Source organism: Callithrix jacchus, chromosome 16 (genome assembly GCF_049354715.1).
Source record: "Callithrix jacchus isolate 240 chromosome 16, calJac240_pri, whole genome shotgun sequence".
In the NCBI taxonomy this organism is placed as follows: domain Eukaryota; kingdom Metazoa; phylum Chordata; class Mammalia; order Primates; family Cebidae; genus Callithrix; species Callithrix jacchus.
The window spans coordinates 23,908,258-23,928,990 of NC_133517.1; the positions used below are offsets into that span (position 1 = coordinate 23,908,258).

A 20,733-nucleotide genomic window follows, 5' to 3' on the forward strand; every position below is an offset into this window, starting at 1 on the left:
TTTATAAAGTAGACTGGAGTAGTAGTTAACAGTCCAGATGGCAATCAAACTTATCTGTTCAGTTCCTAGCACTACCACCAATTTGTTGCGTGATTTAGGTTAGTTAAGTTTCCATTTGCTCTGAAAATATGGAGATGGTGGTAGAGCTTACCTACAGTGCTCACTAGGATGTCTTTTTAACCAGTGATGGGAACAAGCAACATAATCATAGGCTACCTCTGCCCCTGGTTTGGCTGTGTCCCCACCCAACTCTCATCTGGAGTTATAATCCAAATTGCAATCCCCACATGTCAGGGGAGGGACCTGGTGGGAAGAGACTAGATCATGGGGGTGGTTTCCCCCATGCTGTTCTCATGATAGTGAGTGAATTCTCATGACATCTGATGGTTTTATAAGGGGCTTTTCCTCCTTCATTCACCTTCTCTCACCTGCTGCCAGTAAGGTGTGCCTGCATCCCCTTCTGCCATGATCGTAAGTTTCCTGAGGCCTTCCCAGCTTGCAGAACTGTGAATCAATTAAACCTCTTTCCTTTATAAATTACCCAGTCTTGGGTATTTCTTTATAGCAGTGTGAGAATGGACTAATACACTCAGTTTTTGGGAAGTTCTTTACAGCATTATGAAAAAGGACTAATACACTCCCCAACCTCCAACTCAAAAATACATTGGCCAGGAAACCCGCTGCCTGCAGGGCAGCATCTGGCTTTCTTCTTCACTAGGAATGATCCTCACAGCAGGCAATACATCTGCCAGTGAGCCATACTGTTGCTTGTAGGTAGCCCTCAGGTGGTAGTAGCTCTTGTGCAAGGAAAGGAGAAGATGTGAGTTTATCTTGGCGTAGAAGCCCTGTGTAGCAAAACACGCTATCTTTTGTACCCACTCCATGGACGTAACTTTCAGGGTCCTCACCGGGACATGCCCACTTGCAATAGTCACTTCAAGTTGTGACTCCCCACTAGGTTTTTATAGGTATGCAAATTAGCCACCAGGGGTCATTTTAACCATTGCAATGCTGCCTAATTTAGCAGGTGACACCCTACCTTCATCAGGTGTCTAGGGGAGCATAGCTATTATAGAAAGTTAGCCCAGGGTCGAATTTGTTCTTATGGAAGAATAGGTTTTGCTAACCCTTCACCCACACGATGACATGGTAATAGTGCAAGTTCATTGTGATGGTATATGAAGCTTCTCCCAGATCACCTGATAGGTAGGAGAGACTCAGTAAATGTTAGGTTACGGTGGCCTTTCCATCACAGCACACTTGCGGCTTACAGGGCAAGTTTGAGGTCATTTCTGAGTGGATCAGTGTCCTTCATCAGAGTGTTGATGGAATGTCTCTGAGGAGGTCCAATGATAAAGCTACTCACTGGGTTCCTTTACTCTTGACTTCTCACTCTTCAAAATATTTCCAATTTATAGCAATATTTAAATTGGCTTTTTCCTAATTTTAATTTGACATTTTCAGAAATCTAGTGCCAGCAGAATAGAGAATTTTGCCATAGCTACATAGCAACCATCTCAACTCACTTGTCAGTCACGAGTTAGTAAAGCTCACTATGCGCAGGCCCTGTGCTGAGTTTCTGACGTCTGTCATCTCATTTAATCCTTTGGCTGCACTGTGACACTAACATTCTTTTTTTTCTTTTTTTTTTTTTAAGATGGAGTCTCGCTCTCTCACCTAGGCTGGAGTGCAGTGGCATGATCTTGGCTTGCTGCAACCTCTGCCTCCTGGGTTCTCCTGCCTCAACCTCCCTAGTAGCTGGGATTATAGGCATGTGCCACCACACCTGGCTAATTTTTATATTTTTAATAGAGATGGGGCTTCACCATGTTGGTCAGGCTGGTCTCAAACTCCTGACCTCAAATGATCTACCTGCATTGGCCTCCCAAAGTGCTGGGATTACAGACGTGAGCCACTGCACCCAACCTGACATTCTTAATATTATCTCTATGTTAATGATGAGGAAGCTGAGGTTTAAAAAGCTGAATTCATAAACTCCTAGTCGAACAGGTAGTGGAATCAGAAACAGGGATTTGAATCCCAGTTGTCTTATGGCAACTACATGATATTAACTATGACACTTTGTTTCACCTTTTCTTATATTTTCTTTTGAATTTGTTATGCAGCAATAGGAAACTAACGGCTTTGAATGGTTCTTGTTTAATAAAAGAATAAAAATATTTAACAACTTTTTCTGCCTTCTATTTGTAGTCTAGACAACCCACTTTTAGAATTTTATATCCCTCAATTATTTGACATTAGCCATTTTTCTTGCTTTTGTTTTTGAAATTAATGGAGAAATAATTTCCAAATGCAGTCCATAGCTTTGTTTCTCTGGCCAAAAAAGAAAACCAGTTTACAACAAGTTCAGTTTATATAAAAGTTCAAATGTTAGACTTTTAAAACATGAGCAACACAGTGTTTTTTTAAAAAATATTTTATTGCGTTTTAGATTTTGAGGTACATGTGAAGAACATGCAGGATTATTGCATAGGTGCATACATGGCAATGTGGTTTGCTGCCTTCCTCCTCAACACCTGTATCTGGCATTTCTCCCCAAGTTATCCCTCCCCAATTCCCAAACCCCCACTGTCCCTCCCCTACTTCCTCCCCATAGACCCCAGTGTGTGATGCTCCCCTCCCTGTGTCTATGTGTTCTCATTGCTCAACACCCGCCTATGAGTGAGAACAAAATGTCTCTATATTTAATGTTCTCTTAATTGAACCACGGGACCTTTTGAAAAAAATTGCTACATAGCTGAGGCTCTCCTAAGTGATATAAACATCATCCTTCTTATCTCTGAGGCCTGGGGCTGCTTTGCAATGGTGACAGATGTAAGCTATAATCCACCGTGGCCTTCACAGCTGCAGCAGTGTGTGGTAGACAGTTCTGATGGATGCTTCTGTGCTGGAGTATTCCTTATAGATGACAGTTTAGATACAATAATGAATTTACCAAGTAATTTAACATTTTCAAAACAATGTAGTAAAACTTTTCTTGTCTTTTGGTGTGCACTAGTTTTCTATTGCTGTATAACAAATGAATATATACTTAGCAGCTTAAAACAACGCTAGTCAGAAGTCCAAGAGAGCTCAACTGGGTTCTCTGCTTAGGGTTTCACAACCCCAAAATCAAGGTGCTGGCCAGCTGGGGCTCTTATCTTGAGATTCTGGGGGAAAGTTCACTTTCAGGCTTATTCAGGTTGTTGGCAGGATTCAGCTCCTCGAGGTTGCAAATGAAGTCCTTGTTTCCTTGCAGTCAGCCAAAGGCTGCTCTCAGCTTCTACAGGCTGCATGTCTTGGTACCAGGTCCTTTCCATCTTCAGAGCTGGCAGTGGCACGTTGAATCCTTCTCATGGGTTTAATTTCTCTGACTTCCTCTCGTGCCACTAGCCTGAGAAAACTCTTCTTCAAAGGGTTCCACTCGCTAAGTCAGGCCCACTGGAATAAATCACATATTTTAAAGTCTACTGATTTGAGGTTTTAATTACATATGCAAAAATCCCTTCAGTGCAATACCTAGATTAGTATTTAATTGAAAAATGAAGGGGAGGGAATCTTGATGGGGCGGGAGGGCAATGAGAGGATTTCTGTAGACTCCGACCTACTACATGGCACTTGCGGTTTTGTTTCGTTCTTCCTTCTTGGATCTTTAAACTCACTGGTTGTTTATGCCTGGGAGGCCACATTAAAGACAGTTTAGTTCTTTATATTAAGCTATTACTATTCTATTAAGTTTCGACTTTAGCTAGCTTTAGGATCTGTTGCAATCCTTTAGTCCCACATTTGCCTTTATGTTAATGGTAACCTTTTAATTAAAGCTACTCTAAAATTTTTACTTGATGTTTATTAGAGGACTCAACAAGTTGAATAGTTTAAGTATAGTTTAGTAATGTATGAATTTACAGGTATGGGTTTTCTAGAATAGAGCTCAGTTTAAATGACTGTAGGCCTTACATATGTAAAAAATAATCTGTTGAAATGCATTGAAAATATTCCTTTATATTTTGAGATTCCTTTCATAGATGCTTCATGACTGCATGGTATAGAAAGACTTTCTGGGGAAAAAATCAAGCACTTAGCTTTTTCACTGGCTTTCTGTTGCAGCGAATTTGTGTCATGGCTGTTGGAAATCGGAGAGATTCATAGGCCTGAGGAAGGTGTACACTTGGGACAAGCATTATTGGAAAATGGAATCATCCACCATGGTAATTATTAATTACCTATTTATTCCATTTATTCACCATGTGTATCTTAATCCCATTCATGAGTTTAGTTTATAATTTCCACATTACAGGTTGCTCATTTTTTAAACAACATTTTCAGTACCTAATATGTGTAGAACAGTGTTTCAGGGAGTGTGGCTTTATGGGGCTGTATTTGTTAGCCTTAGACTGAAGAGCTGTAATGCAGGCAAGCATTAGAAAATAGAGAAGTGGGATTGTGGACGAAGGGATGGTTAGTTCTACAGTAATTGGAGTATTTGGGAGTGTTTCATGGAGGACAGGACATGATGGTGATGCTGGGTGTTGCAGAATGAATAGAACTCTGACAGCTACAGCAGGGCAGAAGGGCTTTCCACTTGTAGGAAACAACAGCACTCTGGCACAGTGGTGGACAAATTTGTGGTGGCTTCTTTGTGGACCAGCACAGAGCCTTACATGGGTCTGTGGATGTACATACTGGTGAGGGGAGGTATGGCAAGAAAGGCAGGCAGAGCCTGGATTCCAGAAGATCTGAAGTTTCCTGCTATGGCATGTGCGCTTATACTGAAGGGGGCCAGGAGCTGATGAATGGTTTTATGCAGAGCCATGATCAGAACTTGGGTCCACAGCTATGAGATGCAGCAGCATGGAGCCTGCAGTGGAGAGGTTCAAGACTGCAGAGCACCAGGCCCCTCAGGGGACCCCGCTGTGGCAGGACAAGGGCTTTGGCAGGTCTGTGTCCATAGGCATGAAAAGACCAGTTCCACTGGGGAGATACTGGCAAAGCTGAAACAGCATATTTGATAACTATTTGGATGTGGGGAGTGAAGAATGAAGAAAGAGATTACAGTATTCTGAGCCTTCTTCTCTGAATGCCTGAGATAGGTAATTCAGGAGGAAGAGCAGGGTTGAAAGAGAAGATGCAGGCTTGCTATGGACTGTGTGAGACAGCCAGTGGGGAGTGGCCAGCAAGTGGTTGTAAACTTGGTTTGAAGCTCAGGATAGAAATGGGGTGAACCATATATTTGGGAATCATTTCAAGAGAGTACTACATCCCTGGAAACACTGACAACGAACAGACGAAAACCAGGAAAGCAGTGTTAATGGGACCCAGGAAAAAAGCTGAAACAATTTCTAAGGTAAACTGTGGGGGAGGAGAAAAACCAGTGACTTGTTAACAAATATGGATATTTGGCCATGGTATTTTGATGTTCATTTCCTTTCTTAGAGTGCTGTGCAGATAAACCAGATCCTTCCCATCTTTCCTTACCACACGGGTGTCTCCTACATGATGGTACCACCACCCATCCAGCTAAGAATCATCTTTAATTCCTTTCTCTCCCTCATGCCGTCAAGCTCTTATTTTGGAGCTCTACCACAAAAATAAGTGCCTAAATGATGAATTCTCTCCCTTCCAGCATCCCTACCTTCTTTCTAGTCACCATCATCTCCTCCCTTGCTTCCACATTTGTTCTCTACTCCTGTAGTACACACTCCAGGTCACAGCTGAAGAGACCTTTAAAAACGCAGATATGATCAAAGCATTTTTCCATCTATAACCATCTAATCGCTTCTAGTCAAATGTAAAGAAAAGTTCAGACCTATTATATGCCCTACAAGGTCCTGTGTGATAGGGCCCCTGACTTCCTCTCAGAGACTGAAACCTCGATTTGTACCTAACTTGTTGCACTGTGGCCACGCTGACCTTCTGTCTCTTCCTTCAATACACCAACATGACTTCCTATTTAGGACCTTCGCTTCTGCTTTTCGCATTCCACAGTTGTTTATTAATTCCTCATATATGCCAGGAGCCTTTCTACCTGCTAGAGATAGAGCAGTGAATGAAAAGACAAAAATTCCTGTATATATGACTCATATCTTCCATGACCCTTTCACTTTTAGAAGCCCGTCCTGTCTTGTGATTCCGCTGTCCTATTTTTTTTTTTTACTTTGAAATCTTTCTTCATGCACTTATCACTCTGAAATTATTAGGTTGTTTTACTTGTGTCTTTGTTTATTATCTCTTTATCTCCCTATCCCTTACCTGGCCTCCAATAAAAATATAAGCACCATCCAAACAAAAGCCTCATTTGTTATTATATAGCAAATGCCTGGCATTCCCAGCCCATACAGGTTCTCACTAAATATTTGCTGAATGAATGAATAATTAAATTTTGAGTGAACAGATGACACTTATAAATTGTATATGATTTTGTGCTTGTTTCATTAGCATCATTAAAACATCTAAAAACATTATATGCCTGCTTTTAGCATCTGGTAGGCTAAAAGCAACATTTAAAAACGTAAAAGGAAAAATAACATTATGACTATTACATACTAACATTATAAAATGCTAACAAGTATACATAATAGTTACCCTGACTTTAATAGACTCGCATAGATCTTATATTGACCTGGGAACTTGCCTCAGTGGCAAAAATTGATTAGTTGTTTACCAAATTGGTTTAGCTTTTGTTTGTCGTGGATATGCATACATTGCATTTCTTAGGTTTCTTTGCAGTCAAGGAAGGGGAGGTGGTGAAATTGAGATGCAGCCAAGGACATGTCCACCAAAGTGATGCACAAGGGAAGTGTACAGGCTATTAAACAAAAACACAAAGCACAAGGTGACCTTGGGAGCCCTGCACGAAGGACGGCTGGGCCTCTGTCAGACTCCAGGCCCTGCATGGGGAGAGCCCCGTAATTCCATCCTCCACCACTGATTGGATCTTACCTCAGTGAAAAATTATCTTCTATAATATAAGTCACTATATTGAGGAGGTTTGTTTGTTACAGTAGCTAGCGATAAGCAGTGGAAAATCAGCTAGCTTTTCTTCCCAATATTTCCTGCAGAAATGAGTTCTCTCATCCTGTCCTAGTCTTTTTCTGCCTTTCTAGAAGGAAGTATGAGAGCAGCTGGGTTTCCTTGATGGACAGAGTAAAAAGACAGACTTAAACTACTAAGAAATAAAGTTGCTTGTTCATGTTGACATGGAAACTAGGGGTAAGAGAGCATATTATGCGATTTATCATTAATAGAGTAATTCTATTAGAATGAAGAGACATGAGCCAAATGTGCTAGTATCATTGGCATGTGGTTCCAGCTGCATTTTGGTGAAAATAGAATTCCTAAAATAAAGTTGAATGAACCATCTGTTTTAAAGAAAACAAGCAAAAAAGAAGTTGACTATTATTGGTGTTATTCACATTGCAAATATGATTGAGAACTTCGTCATCAGCAAAGCCTTGCTATAGCAGGAACTCTAGGATTGAGGCAGCATATGCTTTCTCTGTGGTATGTTGACAATATGTATCTTGTCTAGTGCTACTTTTTGCAGTGGGAATGTTTATGTGAGAATCCAGAGACCTTATTTATTATTAATATTTGTTATATCCCATGATGTGATGATGTTGGTTCATACAGGCTCCTGAGAGCTGATAATTAAATACATTTTGTAGGCTGGTTAGTTTATAAAATAACAATTACTAATAATTAAATTGTATAAACATATAAGTGCATTAATTTTATTGCAAAAAGGGTAAAACATTCTCTTTTAGGGGGTTGGGAGGGAGGGTCTTGCTCTGTTGCCCAGGCTGGAGTACAGTGGTGTGATCATGGCTCACTGTAGCCTCAACCTCCTGGACTCAAGCCATCTTCCTACCTTAGCTTCATGAGTAGCTGGGACCACAGGTGCATGCCACCATGTCCGGCTAATTTTTTTCTTTTTTAAATTTGTAGAGATGTCTTGCTATGTTGTCCAGGTTGGTTTTGAACTGCTGGGCTCAAGTAATCCTTCCACCTCAGCCTCCCAAAGTGCCGGGATTACAGGCATGAGCCACCATATTGGACCTGTAAAACATTCTTAAAATGTATCACTTTCTCATTATTTTACAATGTTTACTATTATCTATGCCCTTGAGGTTATTTATATCTGTTGTTTGTGTATAGTGGAAATACTGTGTAAGGCGTGGCACTACACCTTTAACTCCATATTCAGTGCCTTTAGGTTGGAAGCTTGAAGTTGGTCAGAGTGGGAATATTTATACAGTAGAAATTGGCAAATGCTACAAGTCAGAACTTCTCCTCTCCTCCCTCCACCTTCACCGCCTAGAGAGCCAATTGTTAAACATTTGCAGTACATCCCTGATTCTCTCACACAATGATTTAAAAGATCGCATTTAGCAACTTTATTCACTAGAGGACCTAAGCTGTAGTTAATGCACCCATTTTCCATGGTAGAGAAATTGTGAGAGTAGATTTGAATGCAGAGCAGTTCAGGGTTTTTCTAAGGCATCAGCTAAGATTTGCAGGTTAACCAAAGGTTCATTATCAAGGGCACAAGCACTTGCCTTGCAGCTAACCTCTCCACGTTGAAGAGGTTAGACTACCATTTGTTTCATGCTGACAAAAACATTTGGATTCAACTTCATGAATTTTGAAATATCAAGACAATTTATTTTAATAATTATTAAGGGATAAAAATGAGAATAGGTAGATTGCATAGGAGAAATAAATTCTGATCTTAAATCATGCTGGAGAGTTTCACAGTATTTCTCATGTTTTTATATTTTTTTCATGCAGAATTTTTTACGTATGACTTGGCTTGGGGGAAAAGATATCAAAAAGCAGAAATGGTATTGACTACACATTTTTTTTTTACAAACAATTTTATGGCCATAAGCCATGTAGAACATTTGGATAGGCTGGGGTAAAAGAGCTGAAACTGCACAAATGTATGTGTGTATTTATCTGTGTGTATTACCAGCTCTCTAGATTTTCTTCTGGATGCATCAAATGTTGTTAATGAGAATTCTGACAACTTTCTTTCCTCTTTCAACATTTCTGGCAAAAAAATAAAGGTGGTCAAAGTCTTTAATCTAATTTTAAAAGTATAGCTCTTTGCAGCAAGTTATCTCTTCTAGAAATGTTACATTCCCTGTAAAGAAAATATTTAAAAATAAACTTTGACTTTTAATTTGAGGTTTTTACTTTCTAAAACAGACTTTTTTTATTAGACTGTGTATAAAATAACGTAGCCTGAAAAAGCAAAAACTTAGAGATTTAGTAGGAGATTTCCTCTCTTATCTCCCCGCTTTATAGAGATATAATTGACAAATATTAATGGTGTACAACATGATGTTTTGAAATGTGTGTAAATTGCAAAGTGATCACCACAATCAAGCTGATTAGTATATTAACCACCTCAAATAGTTATTATCTTTTTGTGGTGAGAACATTTGAGATCTACTCTTATAGCAATTTTCAAGTATGTAATACATTATATCATATTTTCTCTATCCACTCAGCTACATGGAAACTTAGGGTGACTTCTTGTCTTGCTATTGTGAGAATGCTGCAGTGAACATGGGGATTCAGATAGCTCTTTGACACACTGATTTTATTTCCTTTGAATTACACAAACAGAAGTAAAATTGCTGGATCATATGGTAGTTCTATTTTTAGCTTTTTCAGGAACTTCCATACTGTTTTTTGTAATGGCTATACGAATTTACATCTCCACCAACAGTGTACAAGGGTTTCCTTTTTGCCATATCCTCACCAACACTTCTGTCTTTTTGATGATAGCCATCCTAAGAGGTGTGAGGTTATATCTCACTATAGTTTTGATTTGCATTTCCCTGATGATTAGAGATGCTGAGCAACTTTTCATATAAAGATGGCCTGTTGGCCATCTTTATTTCTTTTTTTGAGAAGTTTTTTTTAGGTTCTTCACCCATTTTTAAATGTGTTATTTGTATTTTTGGTATTATATTGAATTAATTTCTTATATGTTTGGAATATTTGCCTTCTATTGGATCTATGTTTTACAAATATTTTTACCACTCCATAGATTGTCTTTTAATTTTATTGATTCTTTCAAATGTTGTGCATACAGTTTTTAGTTTGATGTAATTGCATTTGACTATTTTCATTTGTCTATTTTTGCTTTTGTCACCTGTGCTTTTGGGGTCCTCTCCAAAAAATTATTGCCAAGACAAATGTCAAGAACCTTTTTCCTAATCTTTTCTTCTAGTAATTTTACAGTGTTACATCATGTATTTAAACCTTTAGTACATTTTGAGTTTATTTTTATATTTGGTGTGAGATAAGGGGTCCCATTTAATTATTTTTCATGTAATTACCCAGTTTTCTCAACATTATTTGTTGAAGAGGCTGTCTTTCTGCATTGTGTATTCTTGACACCTTTGTAGAAGATCAATTGACCATAAATCTGTGAATTTATTTCTGGGATCTGATCTCTATTCTGTTCCATTGGTCTATGTGTCTGCTTTTATGCCAGTACCATGCTGCTTTTATTACTGTGGCTTTGTAGTAGAGTTTGAAGTCAGTAATCTCATGCCTTCAGCTTTGTTCCTTTTGCTCAAGGTTGCTTTGGCTATTGTGGGTCTTTTGTGCATCCACACAGATTTTAGGACTGTTTTCTGTATTTCTGTGAAAATGCAATTGGAATCTTGATAGAAATCACATTGAATCTGTAGATCAAATTACTCAAATCTGTAATTTGAGTAGCAGGGGTATTTTAACAATATTAATTCTTTCCTTCCATGAGCATGGGGTTTCTTACCATTTATTTGTGTTTTCTTTAATTTATTTCATCAGTGGTTTATGGTTTTCAGTGTACAGATCTTTCACCTTCTTATGTTATTCCTGTTTTATTTTTTTATTCTATTTTAAATGAGATAACTTTTCTTAATTTCTTTTTTCCATAGTACATTGTTAACATATGGAAATGCTACTGATTTTTTTAATGTTGCCTTTGTGTCTTGCAAGTTTACTGTATTAGTTTTTGATGGAATTTATATGGTTTTCTATATTATCAGATCATGACATCTACAAATAGAGACAATTTTACTTCTTTCCAATTGAATGGCTTTTATTTCTTTTTCTCCCCTAATTGTTCTGGCTAGAACTTCCAGTAGTATGTTAAATGGAAGTAGAGAAAGTAGGCATCCTTGTCTTGTTTTAGAGAAAGAGCTTTCAGCTTTTGATCATTGAGTATTATGTTAGATGTGGGCTTGTCATATATAACCTTTATTACATTGAGGTGCATTTCATCTATACCAAATTTATTGAGAGCTTTCATTATGAAAGGATGTTGAATTTTGACTAATGCTTTTTCTGCATCTATTGAGATCATCATGTGATTTTTGTCTTTTATTTTTTAATGTGATGCATTGTAATTATTCATTTGCATATGTTGAACCACCCTTGCTTCTCAACGATAAATCCCACTTGATCATGGTATATGATAATTTTATTGTGCGGTTGAACTTGATTTGATAGCATTTTATTTAGGATTTTGGCATCCATGTTCATCAGTGATATTGGTCTGTATTTTTCTTTTCTTGTAGTATTCATATGTGGCCTAGTAAAATGAGTTTTGGAAGTGTTCCTTTCTCTTTTATTTTTGGAAGAGTCTGAGAAGGACTGGTATTAATTATTCTTTAAATATTTGGTAGAATTCACCAGTGATGCCATCAGGTCCTGGGAATATGAAAGTCTTATCTTGAGGATGGTAACGAACACTCTTGTTTTTCAATGAGAAAAAAAATTAACTGATGTGAAAAAGCAATTCTTAATGTAAGAACAGTTACAATTTTGGAATCAGTTAGACACTAAATTATTTTAGCTACTCTGGAGGTCCAAACACAGGATAAATGTCAAGATTGTTATATGTGTGGTCTTGGCCCGACCACAGTGTGATAAAACAGATACATGCTAAAATTTATTTGTAGGGCTGAGATTCAAATCACAATGCACTAGTTTGAGTATCTGCTCTTTAAAGGGCACTATTTGCTTGGCTTTGTAACATTGTGAAGAAACAGAAAATACAAAATCATATATTTATATAAATGTGCATACGGTGTATACCTTTATACATACTATATACTCATGTTCATATATAAATACATATATTATGCTAGCTGAATGTTGCAAACTTCTATTTATTTCTCAAATCATTATGTGGAAATTAATATTTTAAATAAAATATGAATCTTTCTGTTAAAATACTGTATTGGTATTGCTGTGTTATAAAAGCAAACACTTTTTGTAAAACTAAAAGGTTTACTATTTGGAAATATGTATTTAACAAATTTTTGTTGTTTGTCTGTCCCCTTTTAGAATATCATTATTTTAATATATTGTTTCTATGTTCTTAGTTACAGATAAACATCAATTCAAACCAGAACAGATGTTATATAGATTTCGCTATGATGATGGAACGTTTTATCCCAGAAATGAGATGCAGGATGTGATTTCAAAGGTAATGACCTGTCCCACAACCTTTTCAATAGTAGAATGCATGTTGCCATTCTTCAGGAAGATAAAAAGCGGTTGAGAAACATAAAAGATATTTCTAGTTTAGAAAATCCTTCGACTATGTATACAAGCAAACATCCTTATTTATTTTTGGTATTTTAAGAATTCTAATGTTCGATTGTTTCTTCATTCTTTACCTAACCTAAATGACAGTAGTACTGCTGTATCATTCACAAGCTTACAGCCATTAAAAACTCTTTTACACACAGCAACATGTCATTAAAATACTTGAATAAAAAAATACAAATATGTAAAATAAATGTAAAGCCACTTTTTTGTGCAATTGACAATACTTTATTGATATATGATGAACAAGTAGTATAGATGTATTACTGTGTTGGTATCTTTGTTTAATTTATGTTAGAAATTTTATATTTTAAGAAAATTAATTTGGAAAAAACTTTGTTTATGTGTATGTCATATACATGAGGAATTTATAGCACAATTTAATCTATTCTTTAATAATTTAAATCATATTATTTTTATGATACATCATAACATTTGAATAATTTTTAAATTGGTTGAGATTTTGTAATGATTCAAGAATATCGACAGAGAATTAATTTGTTACTTCAAAATTTCATTGACATGTCCCTTGGGTGATCTCACTCTTTTTCAATATATCTTTATTTTACGTAGGGTGTGAGATTATATTGTCGTCTTCATAGTCTCTTTACTCCAGTGATAAGGTGAGTCTGGTCTTTAAGTTCTGGGAAATTTAATGAAAATATTTGTACTGTGTTTTAGTTAAATGTTATTCAGCTAGAAGTTGTTGGCTTGTTTGTTTTTCTTTCAAAAGTGAAAATTTTACTTTAAAATATTATTTTAAGGAATAATTTATTGTAAAATATCCCTATATTTTCCTTAGATTCTAATATTTCACTCAAATATACCACCCTTTATTATGATTTCTAAAATTATTTTGCCATTAGTTCATAGTAAATTACACACTTGAAATAGTCCACTTTCTGCTAATATTTAAAAAATAAAAGTTGATTGATCTGGAGAGGATTTGGAAATAATGTTTATATATTTGCCACAATTATTACTTGTATATTAACTTTTTAAGTTAAATTGTATAATCAAATATTGGCTATGTATTTTATTTTATATTTCCACCTCATAATCTTTTTTCCCAAGAAAAGATTTTGTACCTGAAAATTAAGAATTATTTTGAGGTTAATAAGTATAATTTTATAATTTTATTCCTTATCATGTTTTTCCTTCTGAGGAGACCACTTGTTTTAAAAGAATAATCAGGATTAATTTTTGGTTTATCTCTCTAGAAAGACAATAGAAAGCTTTGAGGTCTGCATTATGATTACTAACCAAGTATATCTTCAGGAAATTGGACTTTTGCAATATACACTGAGATAACTTAACTGATAGAATGTTAAACTAATTTCACATGGTCAAATATTGTTTGGAGTTTACTGACTAAATCATAGTCCACAACAAAATATGCATGTACCATTTTCAGAATAAATAAAAATGCTTTTCAATCTTGTCTATAAAATACAAATGTTTAGTGTTTCTGTTTTTTACTTTGGTTTGTAATTCCAAGAAAATGCAGAGCTTAAAACAATAAAGATTCCAGATGTTGCTAAGTATACTGGAATGCCCACTTTATACTGCATAGAGAACACACTGTTTGCAGATCCTGGAGGAGGAAACAGGATCTTACTCAAAATCCTGAAAGTGTCTTATCTACTTTCACAAGTAGGCTTCACAAAGTGGAAGAAGGTGAAGAAGAATAAATATTTGTTTACTCTGCCATAATTCTGTCACAGATATCTGTAAATATTTTGGATAACTTAATATTAAGCACATAACTCAATAGCAATTGGGTTCTTAAAAATTCTTTTCTGCTAAACTAAGAGAAAACAATAATGTTAATACCTCATGTAACTGGTGTATATGTAGATTTTATATGAGCAGAAATGTGTTCTGAAAATACATTTTAGCCATATGAGATTTCTTATCAAGAAAGCTTCATCTGTAAGAGCTGATAAGAAATTTTTCTTTGGCTAGAAATGACAATTGTTTTTGAGTTGTCAAGAGAAAATTTATGGGGAAAAACCCATAAGATGGAATGTATTATAGTCATTCTTTTAATATATGTGAACTCAGCTTATAAGAAGAAAAATTACTTAGCATGAAGAGCCACAGATTCACATGTGATCTCTAATAGACTACGCTTTTTCCTCTTACTATGCTTATAGAAACCAAGATGAAATGTGTGATGAGGTGTCAGAAACATGGAGACAGATTTAAAGAACAATGAATAAAGCTAGCAATTATTAGTCACTTCAAGTCTTTTGCAGTTTGGAATTTTTGACATTTTATAAAGACTGCCACATTTTCATTTTCTTATGATCCAGGTGGATTTCTGCCCTTGGGCATTCAGTTCTGATCATGAGATTTGGTTGGTACCTAACAGAACTTTGAATGATCTCTCAGTTCTGGGAAATCTACTGCATGGAAAGTCTGAGGTGGAGAGCCAGTTGATCCTCTTGGCTCCCTGGGGATGTTATATCACTATGTCCATGACCTGATTAGAAAGAAAAAAATAACAAGTTCTCAATGTATCTACTTCAGGACAGACCTGCTAGTTTTCCACTACAGCAGAGCTGTGTGAATAATATTGTAGTGCAAATCCAGCCATCCTGAAGCATTCAGGAACAGTAATAAAAGATGTTTGTTTCATCTCCAGATTTCAAGATTTTTAGTATAATCTATTGTGATTTAAAGAGAAGAAATTCTATTGTATTATTATTATATTAATATGATATTATATTGTAAGTTCTCACTTAATGTCATCAGTAGCTTCTTGGAACCTCCAACTTTAAGTGAAATGTTATATCATGAAATCAATTTTGCCATAGGCTAATTAATTTAAACAAGAGTTAAGTTCCTACAACATCCAGTACTTCATTTCACTTAAAGTCAGTTTCCAAGAACATATCTACAATGTTATGTGTGGACTTACTGTATTTCTAGCTAAATTATTACCAGATAATAGAGCAGTAATAGTCTATTTGGATATAAGAAAATATAAAAGAAGAGGTGTCCTGTTTGGGCAACATTGTGGGTCTCTTCCCTTGGTATAAGCTGGTGGAAGATTGTTCAGGTATTCTACATGCTTCATAAACTTCTCTTATTTGCATGTTTGTGGGCAATTAACTCAGGTTACAATGATAAACTTTTCTGTTGCATACTGAATAAATGAAAATATTTTCTTGTGCTTATATATCCCTTTGCTTAATGTCTTTTTTTTTCCTTAATAGAGATAAAGATTACCATTTAAGGACCTACAAATCTGTGGTCATGGCCAACAAACTAATAGACTGGTTAATCGCACAGGTAAATAGATAAATAGAAGTTGCTGAGTTTCACTTGCTGCTGCTTTAAACTTTGAGCATGTGAATTAGGTACTTTTCCTCTTCTTCATCTGCAGCATGTATTTTAAAAAAAGAAATACATACAGCTAATAGGAAGCAGAGTTAGGATTTGAACCTAGGTAATCAGATTTTAGAGATATCCAACTTTATTTTTAAGTTATCCTGTCTCTCAAGAGCAAGATGCTCCTATTTTTAAGATATCAGCTGAGATCCATCAAAAAATACTAATATTAGAATCCTCAGAGTAGCTATGCTCATCTACGAATTTTTTTGTATGTTTTTACACTTTGTTTTAAAGTATCTGTTTAAGTAATGCTAGCAAGTTATTCTAATCTCCTTGTACATTTTTCCTTGTTAGAAAATAATTGTGCTTCGTTAATAGGAGCTTCAATATCTGCAGTATCTATTTTAAAAAAAGAAAGGAATTTATTGTTGTTATTGTTGCCCTGCTTCTCAGGATTTAGATGCTGAAGCTAGAATTGAGAAAATGTCATTTGCTTATACGTAAAAGAACTTAGAGCATCTAGTCCATCATAACAGACATTCACCTATAAATTATTCAAATATTCAAAAGTTTAAATGTTGGTATTCAAATATTTAAATGTTTTATTGTACTAGATCAACTAGTAAATGATAAAATATATTTCACTGATTTAAGAAAAGATGAAGAAAACTGATAATCACTTTAACTGAACTTACTATTTTGGGAGAGGAGATATTGCTTGGTCAAAATGCAAGTCATTATGCTTAGCTATGTGAGTCAATGGCATACACAGCTTCACTTTTTCTTAAAGAGTGGCTTTCTTTGTTTCAAGTAGATAACATTTGCTAGTTTGTTATAAAATGTTTATTTTTTATTTCAGTTAATAATCTACATTTAGTTCATCTGTACACATACATTTTGATAATTTATGTTAATATTATTTTTAGGCTGTTCAAGACCACCTATTTTTTTTTTATTTTTTATTGCATTTTAGGTTTGGGGGTACATGTGCAGAACATGCAAGACAGTTGCATAGGTACACACATGGCAGTGTGTTTTGCTTCCTTTCTCCCCTTCACCCACATTAGGCATTTCTCCCCAGGCTATCCCTCCCCAGCTTCCCCTCCCGCTGGCCCTCCCCTTTTGCCCCCAATAGTCCCCAGTGTTTAGTACTCCCCTCCCTGTGTCCATGTGTTCTCATTTTTCATCACCCGCCTATGAGTAAGAATATGTGGTATTTCATTTTCTGTTTTTGTGTCAGTTTGCTGAGAATGATGTTCTCCAGATTCATCCATGTCCCTACAAATGACACAAACTCATCATTTCTGATTGCTGCGTAATATTCCATGGTGTATATGTGCCACATTTTCCCAATCCAGTCTATCATCGATGGGCATTTTGGTTGATTCCAGGTCTTTGCTATTGTAAACAGTGCTGCAATGAACATTCGTGTGCATGTGTCCTTATAGTAGAACGATTTATAGTCCTTTGGCTATATACCCAGTAATGGGATTGCTGGGTCAAATGGAATTTCTATTTCTAAGGCCTTGAGGAATCACCACACTGTCTTCCACAATGGTTGAACTAATTTACACTCCCACCAACAGTGTAAAAGTGTTCCTTTTTCTCCACATCCTCTCCAGCATCTGTTGTCTCCAGATTTTTTAATGATCGCCATTCTAACTGGCGTGAGATGGTATCCAATGTGGTTTTGATTTGCATCTCTCTGATGACCAGTGACGATGAGCATTTTTTCATATGATTGTTGGCCTCATATATGTCTTCTTTTGTAAAGTGTCTGTTCATATCCTTTGCCCATTTTTGAATGGGCTTGTTTGTTTTTTTCCTGTAAATCTGTTTGAGTTCTTTGTAAATTCTGGATATCAGCCCTTTGTCAGATGGGTAAACTGCAAAAATTTTTTCCCATTCTGTTGGTTGTCGATTCACTCTAGTGACTGTTTCTTTTGCCGTGCAGAAGCTGTGGAGTTTGATTAGGTCCCATTTGTCTATTTTGGCTTTTGTTGCCAATGCTTTTGGTGTTTTGTTCATGAAGTCCTTGCCTACTCCTATGTCCTGGATGGTTTTGCCTAGATTTCCTTCTAGGGTTTTTATGGTGCCAGGTCTTATGTTTAAGTCTTTAATCCATCTGGAGTTAATTTTAGTGTAAGGTGTCAGGAAGGGGTCCAGTTTCTGCTTTCTGCACATGGCTAGCCAGTTTTCCCAACACCATTTGTTAAACAGGGAATCATTTCCCCATTGCTTGTTTTTGTCAGGTTTATCAAAGATTGTATGGTTGTAGATATGTTGTGTTTCCTCCAATGCCTCTGTTTTGCTCCATTGGTCTATATCTCTGTTTTGGTACCAGTACCATGCTGTTTTGATTACTGTAGCCTTGTAGTATAGTTTGAAATCCGGTAGTGTGATGCCCCCCGCTGTGTTCTTTTTGCTTAGAATCGACTTGGCTATGCGGGCTCTTTTTTGGTTTCATATGAAGTTCATGGTGGTTTTCTCCAGTTCTGTGAAGAAAGTCAATGGTAGCTTGATGGGGATAGCGTTGATTCTGTAAATTACTTTGGGCAGTATAGCCATTTTCACGATATTAATTCTTCCTAACCATGAACATGGAATGTTTCTCCATCTGTTTGTGTCCTCTCTTACGTCGTTGAGCAGTGGTTTGTAGTTTTCCTTGAAGAGGTCCCTTACGTTCCTTGTGAGTTGTATTCCTAGGTATTTTATTCTTTTTGTAGCAATTGTGAATGGCAGTTCGTTCTTGATTTTTATATTTTATAGCACTTACATTTATTACATTTAGAAGTTAAGATTTTAGATGAAACTAAACAATTACCTTTAGATAAAACATCAATTCAGTGGCTTTCCTAGCATTAGAGCCTTTCATAACACTGTGGTCAATGTGTATCATTCGAATTGATTTCTACATAATAATTTTTGGAGTTGGACTTTCGCTTAGAAATTATGCAGTCCTAGAATTCTTGTGAACTTGTATAATGTGTTTACTACACGAGAAACTTAAAGAAAATCTATTTGAAGCAAAAGCTGATGCTGAGTAAACCTTTAAAGTTTGAACTCAGGAAATCAGTTATCAACTTTTTTTTTTTTTGGCACTTTTACTTTCCGAGAGTTAACATTAGAAGATTAGATTAAGGTGCTCAAAGATGAGCAAGTTTTTGCATTTATTTTAGATGGGCATTACTCTGTTGCCTGGACTGGAGGGCAGTGGTGCAGTCTTGGCTCACTGCAACTTCTGCCTCCCGGGTTCAAGCAATTCTGCCTCAGTTTCTCAAGTAGCTGGGATTAGGTGCACACCACCATACCTGGCTAATTTTTGTTTTTTTTTTTTCCAGTAGCAAAGGGTTTCACCATGTTCACCAGGTGGCTGGAACTCCTGATCTCCAGTGATTCACCTGCTTCAGCCTCCCAAAGGGCTGACATTACAGGTGTGAGCTACTACGCCTGGCCGCAATTTTTTTTCTTCAGTTTTTCTTAGTGGTTTGTTATGACACTGTCTGCAGAAATTGTGCATAATAGAAATTTCATTGGCTGGGACTCACACAACCTAGTGTCTGATGCCAGCTCTTCTAGTAACTAGTTATATAAACTTAGACAAATCACTCAATCTTTCTGGATTTTAGTTTATTCAGCTATTTACTGCTTACTGGAATAGCTCTACATGCTGTCTCTTTTCTATCATTGAAACTTTATGACTCTGATATTGTAGAACACCAAATGTAACTATCAACATAATCAACTCTAATTGCTTAACTTCAGATTAGGACCACATAGGCTGCTTTGATAAAAGCAGAAATAGTAGTGGAAGGATAAGAGACCAAGGTTAAAGTTCCTAATCTAATATGAAGAAGAGTTGTTTTTTTTTTTTAAAGTAAGGGTCTCTTTCTACCACGACTCTGACATAATACTGAATTTTCAGTATTGACTGAGACACTGAATTGATTTGGACAGTTTTAGAGCACAGAGTAAAACTACTGGCTCTACTGTGATTAGAGTATATACTAGATCCTACAGTTTTTCTCTTATTCTGCAATATATTGTGTGATGTCATCTTGGAAAACAAAATGAGTGTTGTGTTCTTCTGAATATGTTTTTCATTTACTGTTGTGCTGTTTCTATTATAGTATAATAGTTTAGAAGAAAATATTCTGTTTCACAATGTTAAATTCTTATTTGGCATGTGCATTAATGTACCTATAAAACATCATTCAATTCCTGTACATTGTGATTTGGGTATGGATCACTCATAGTTTATAATTAAAGAATGCCTTGCTTCTTTACATCATGTGCTCTAAATGCTCACCAGGTCCAAATGGCACAAGTAGGATTTTAAAAAGGCATAGGAAAACCAGAACATTTTAGGCTATGTGTTTTACACCAGTATGTTCAATAATATTAGTCTGGTCAGTGTTTCACTTGAATAATTAATCAAATAAAGCAATCAAGTGTCAGTGATTATTAAACAGGTTTTTCTTGTAAATTTAACATTCAAGCAAGTGCTTTGATGATAGAATAAACAAAACAGGAAGCAGTCATGATTTCTGCCTTCAAGTGATATTAGTCAATTGGGCTAATTTTCATGTATCCTCTAAGAATCTGCTCCAGCATCATCTCCCCCAAGAAGCCTTGCCAGATCCTCTAGCCTAGGCTCAGATCACTTTCTTTGGTCCCAGATCTCCAAGTATATCTGCCTGGTTGGAAATATGGATTAAATTGGCTATTAGTAAGATACTTACCTTTTAATGACCAAATCCTACCCTAGATTTGAATTAC

At 36.1% G+C, this 20,733-nt stretch overlaps 1 protein-coding gene across 2 annotated transcripts in view; it reads left to right on the forward strand.

Moving 5' to 3' along the window:
• Nucleotides 1–20,733, forward strand: part of PREX2 (phosphatidylinositol-3,4,5-trisphosphate dependent Rac exchange factor 2) — a 301,789-nt gene that overhangs the window by 103,521 nt on the left and 177,535 nt on the right. For both annotated transcript variants that reach the window (XM_054246467.2, XM_002758971.6), the window contains exons 11-14: nt 4,108–4,208; nt 12,390–12,493; nt 13,189–13,238; nt 15,837–15,912. In XM_054246467.2, coding sequence (XP_054102442.1) covers nt 4,108–4,208; nt 12,390–12,493; nt 13,189–13,238; nt 15,837–15,912 — 331 coding nt within the window. The remainder of the gene's footprint in view (nt 1–4,107; nt 4,209–12,389; nt 12,494–13,188; nt 13,239–15,836; nt 15,913–20,733) is intronic.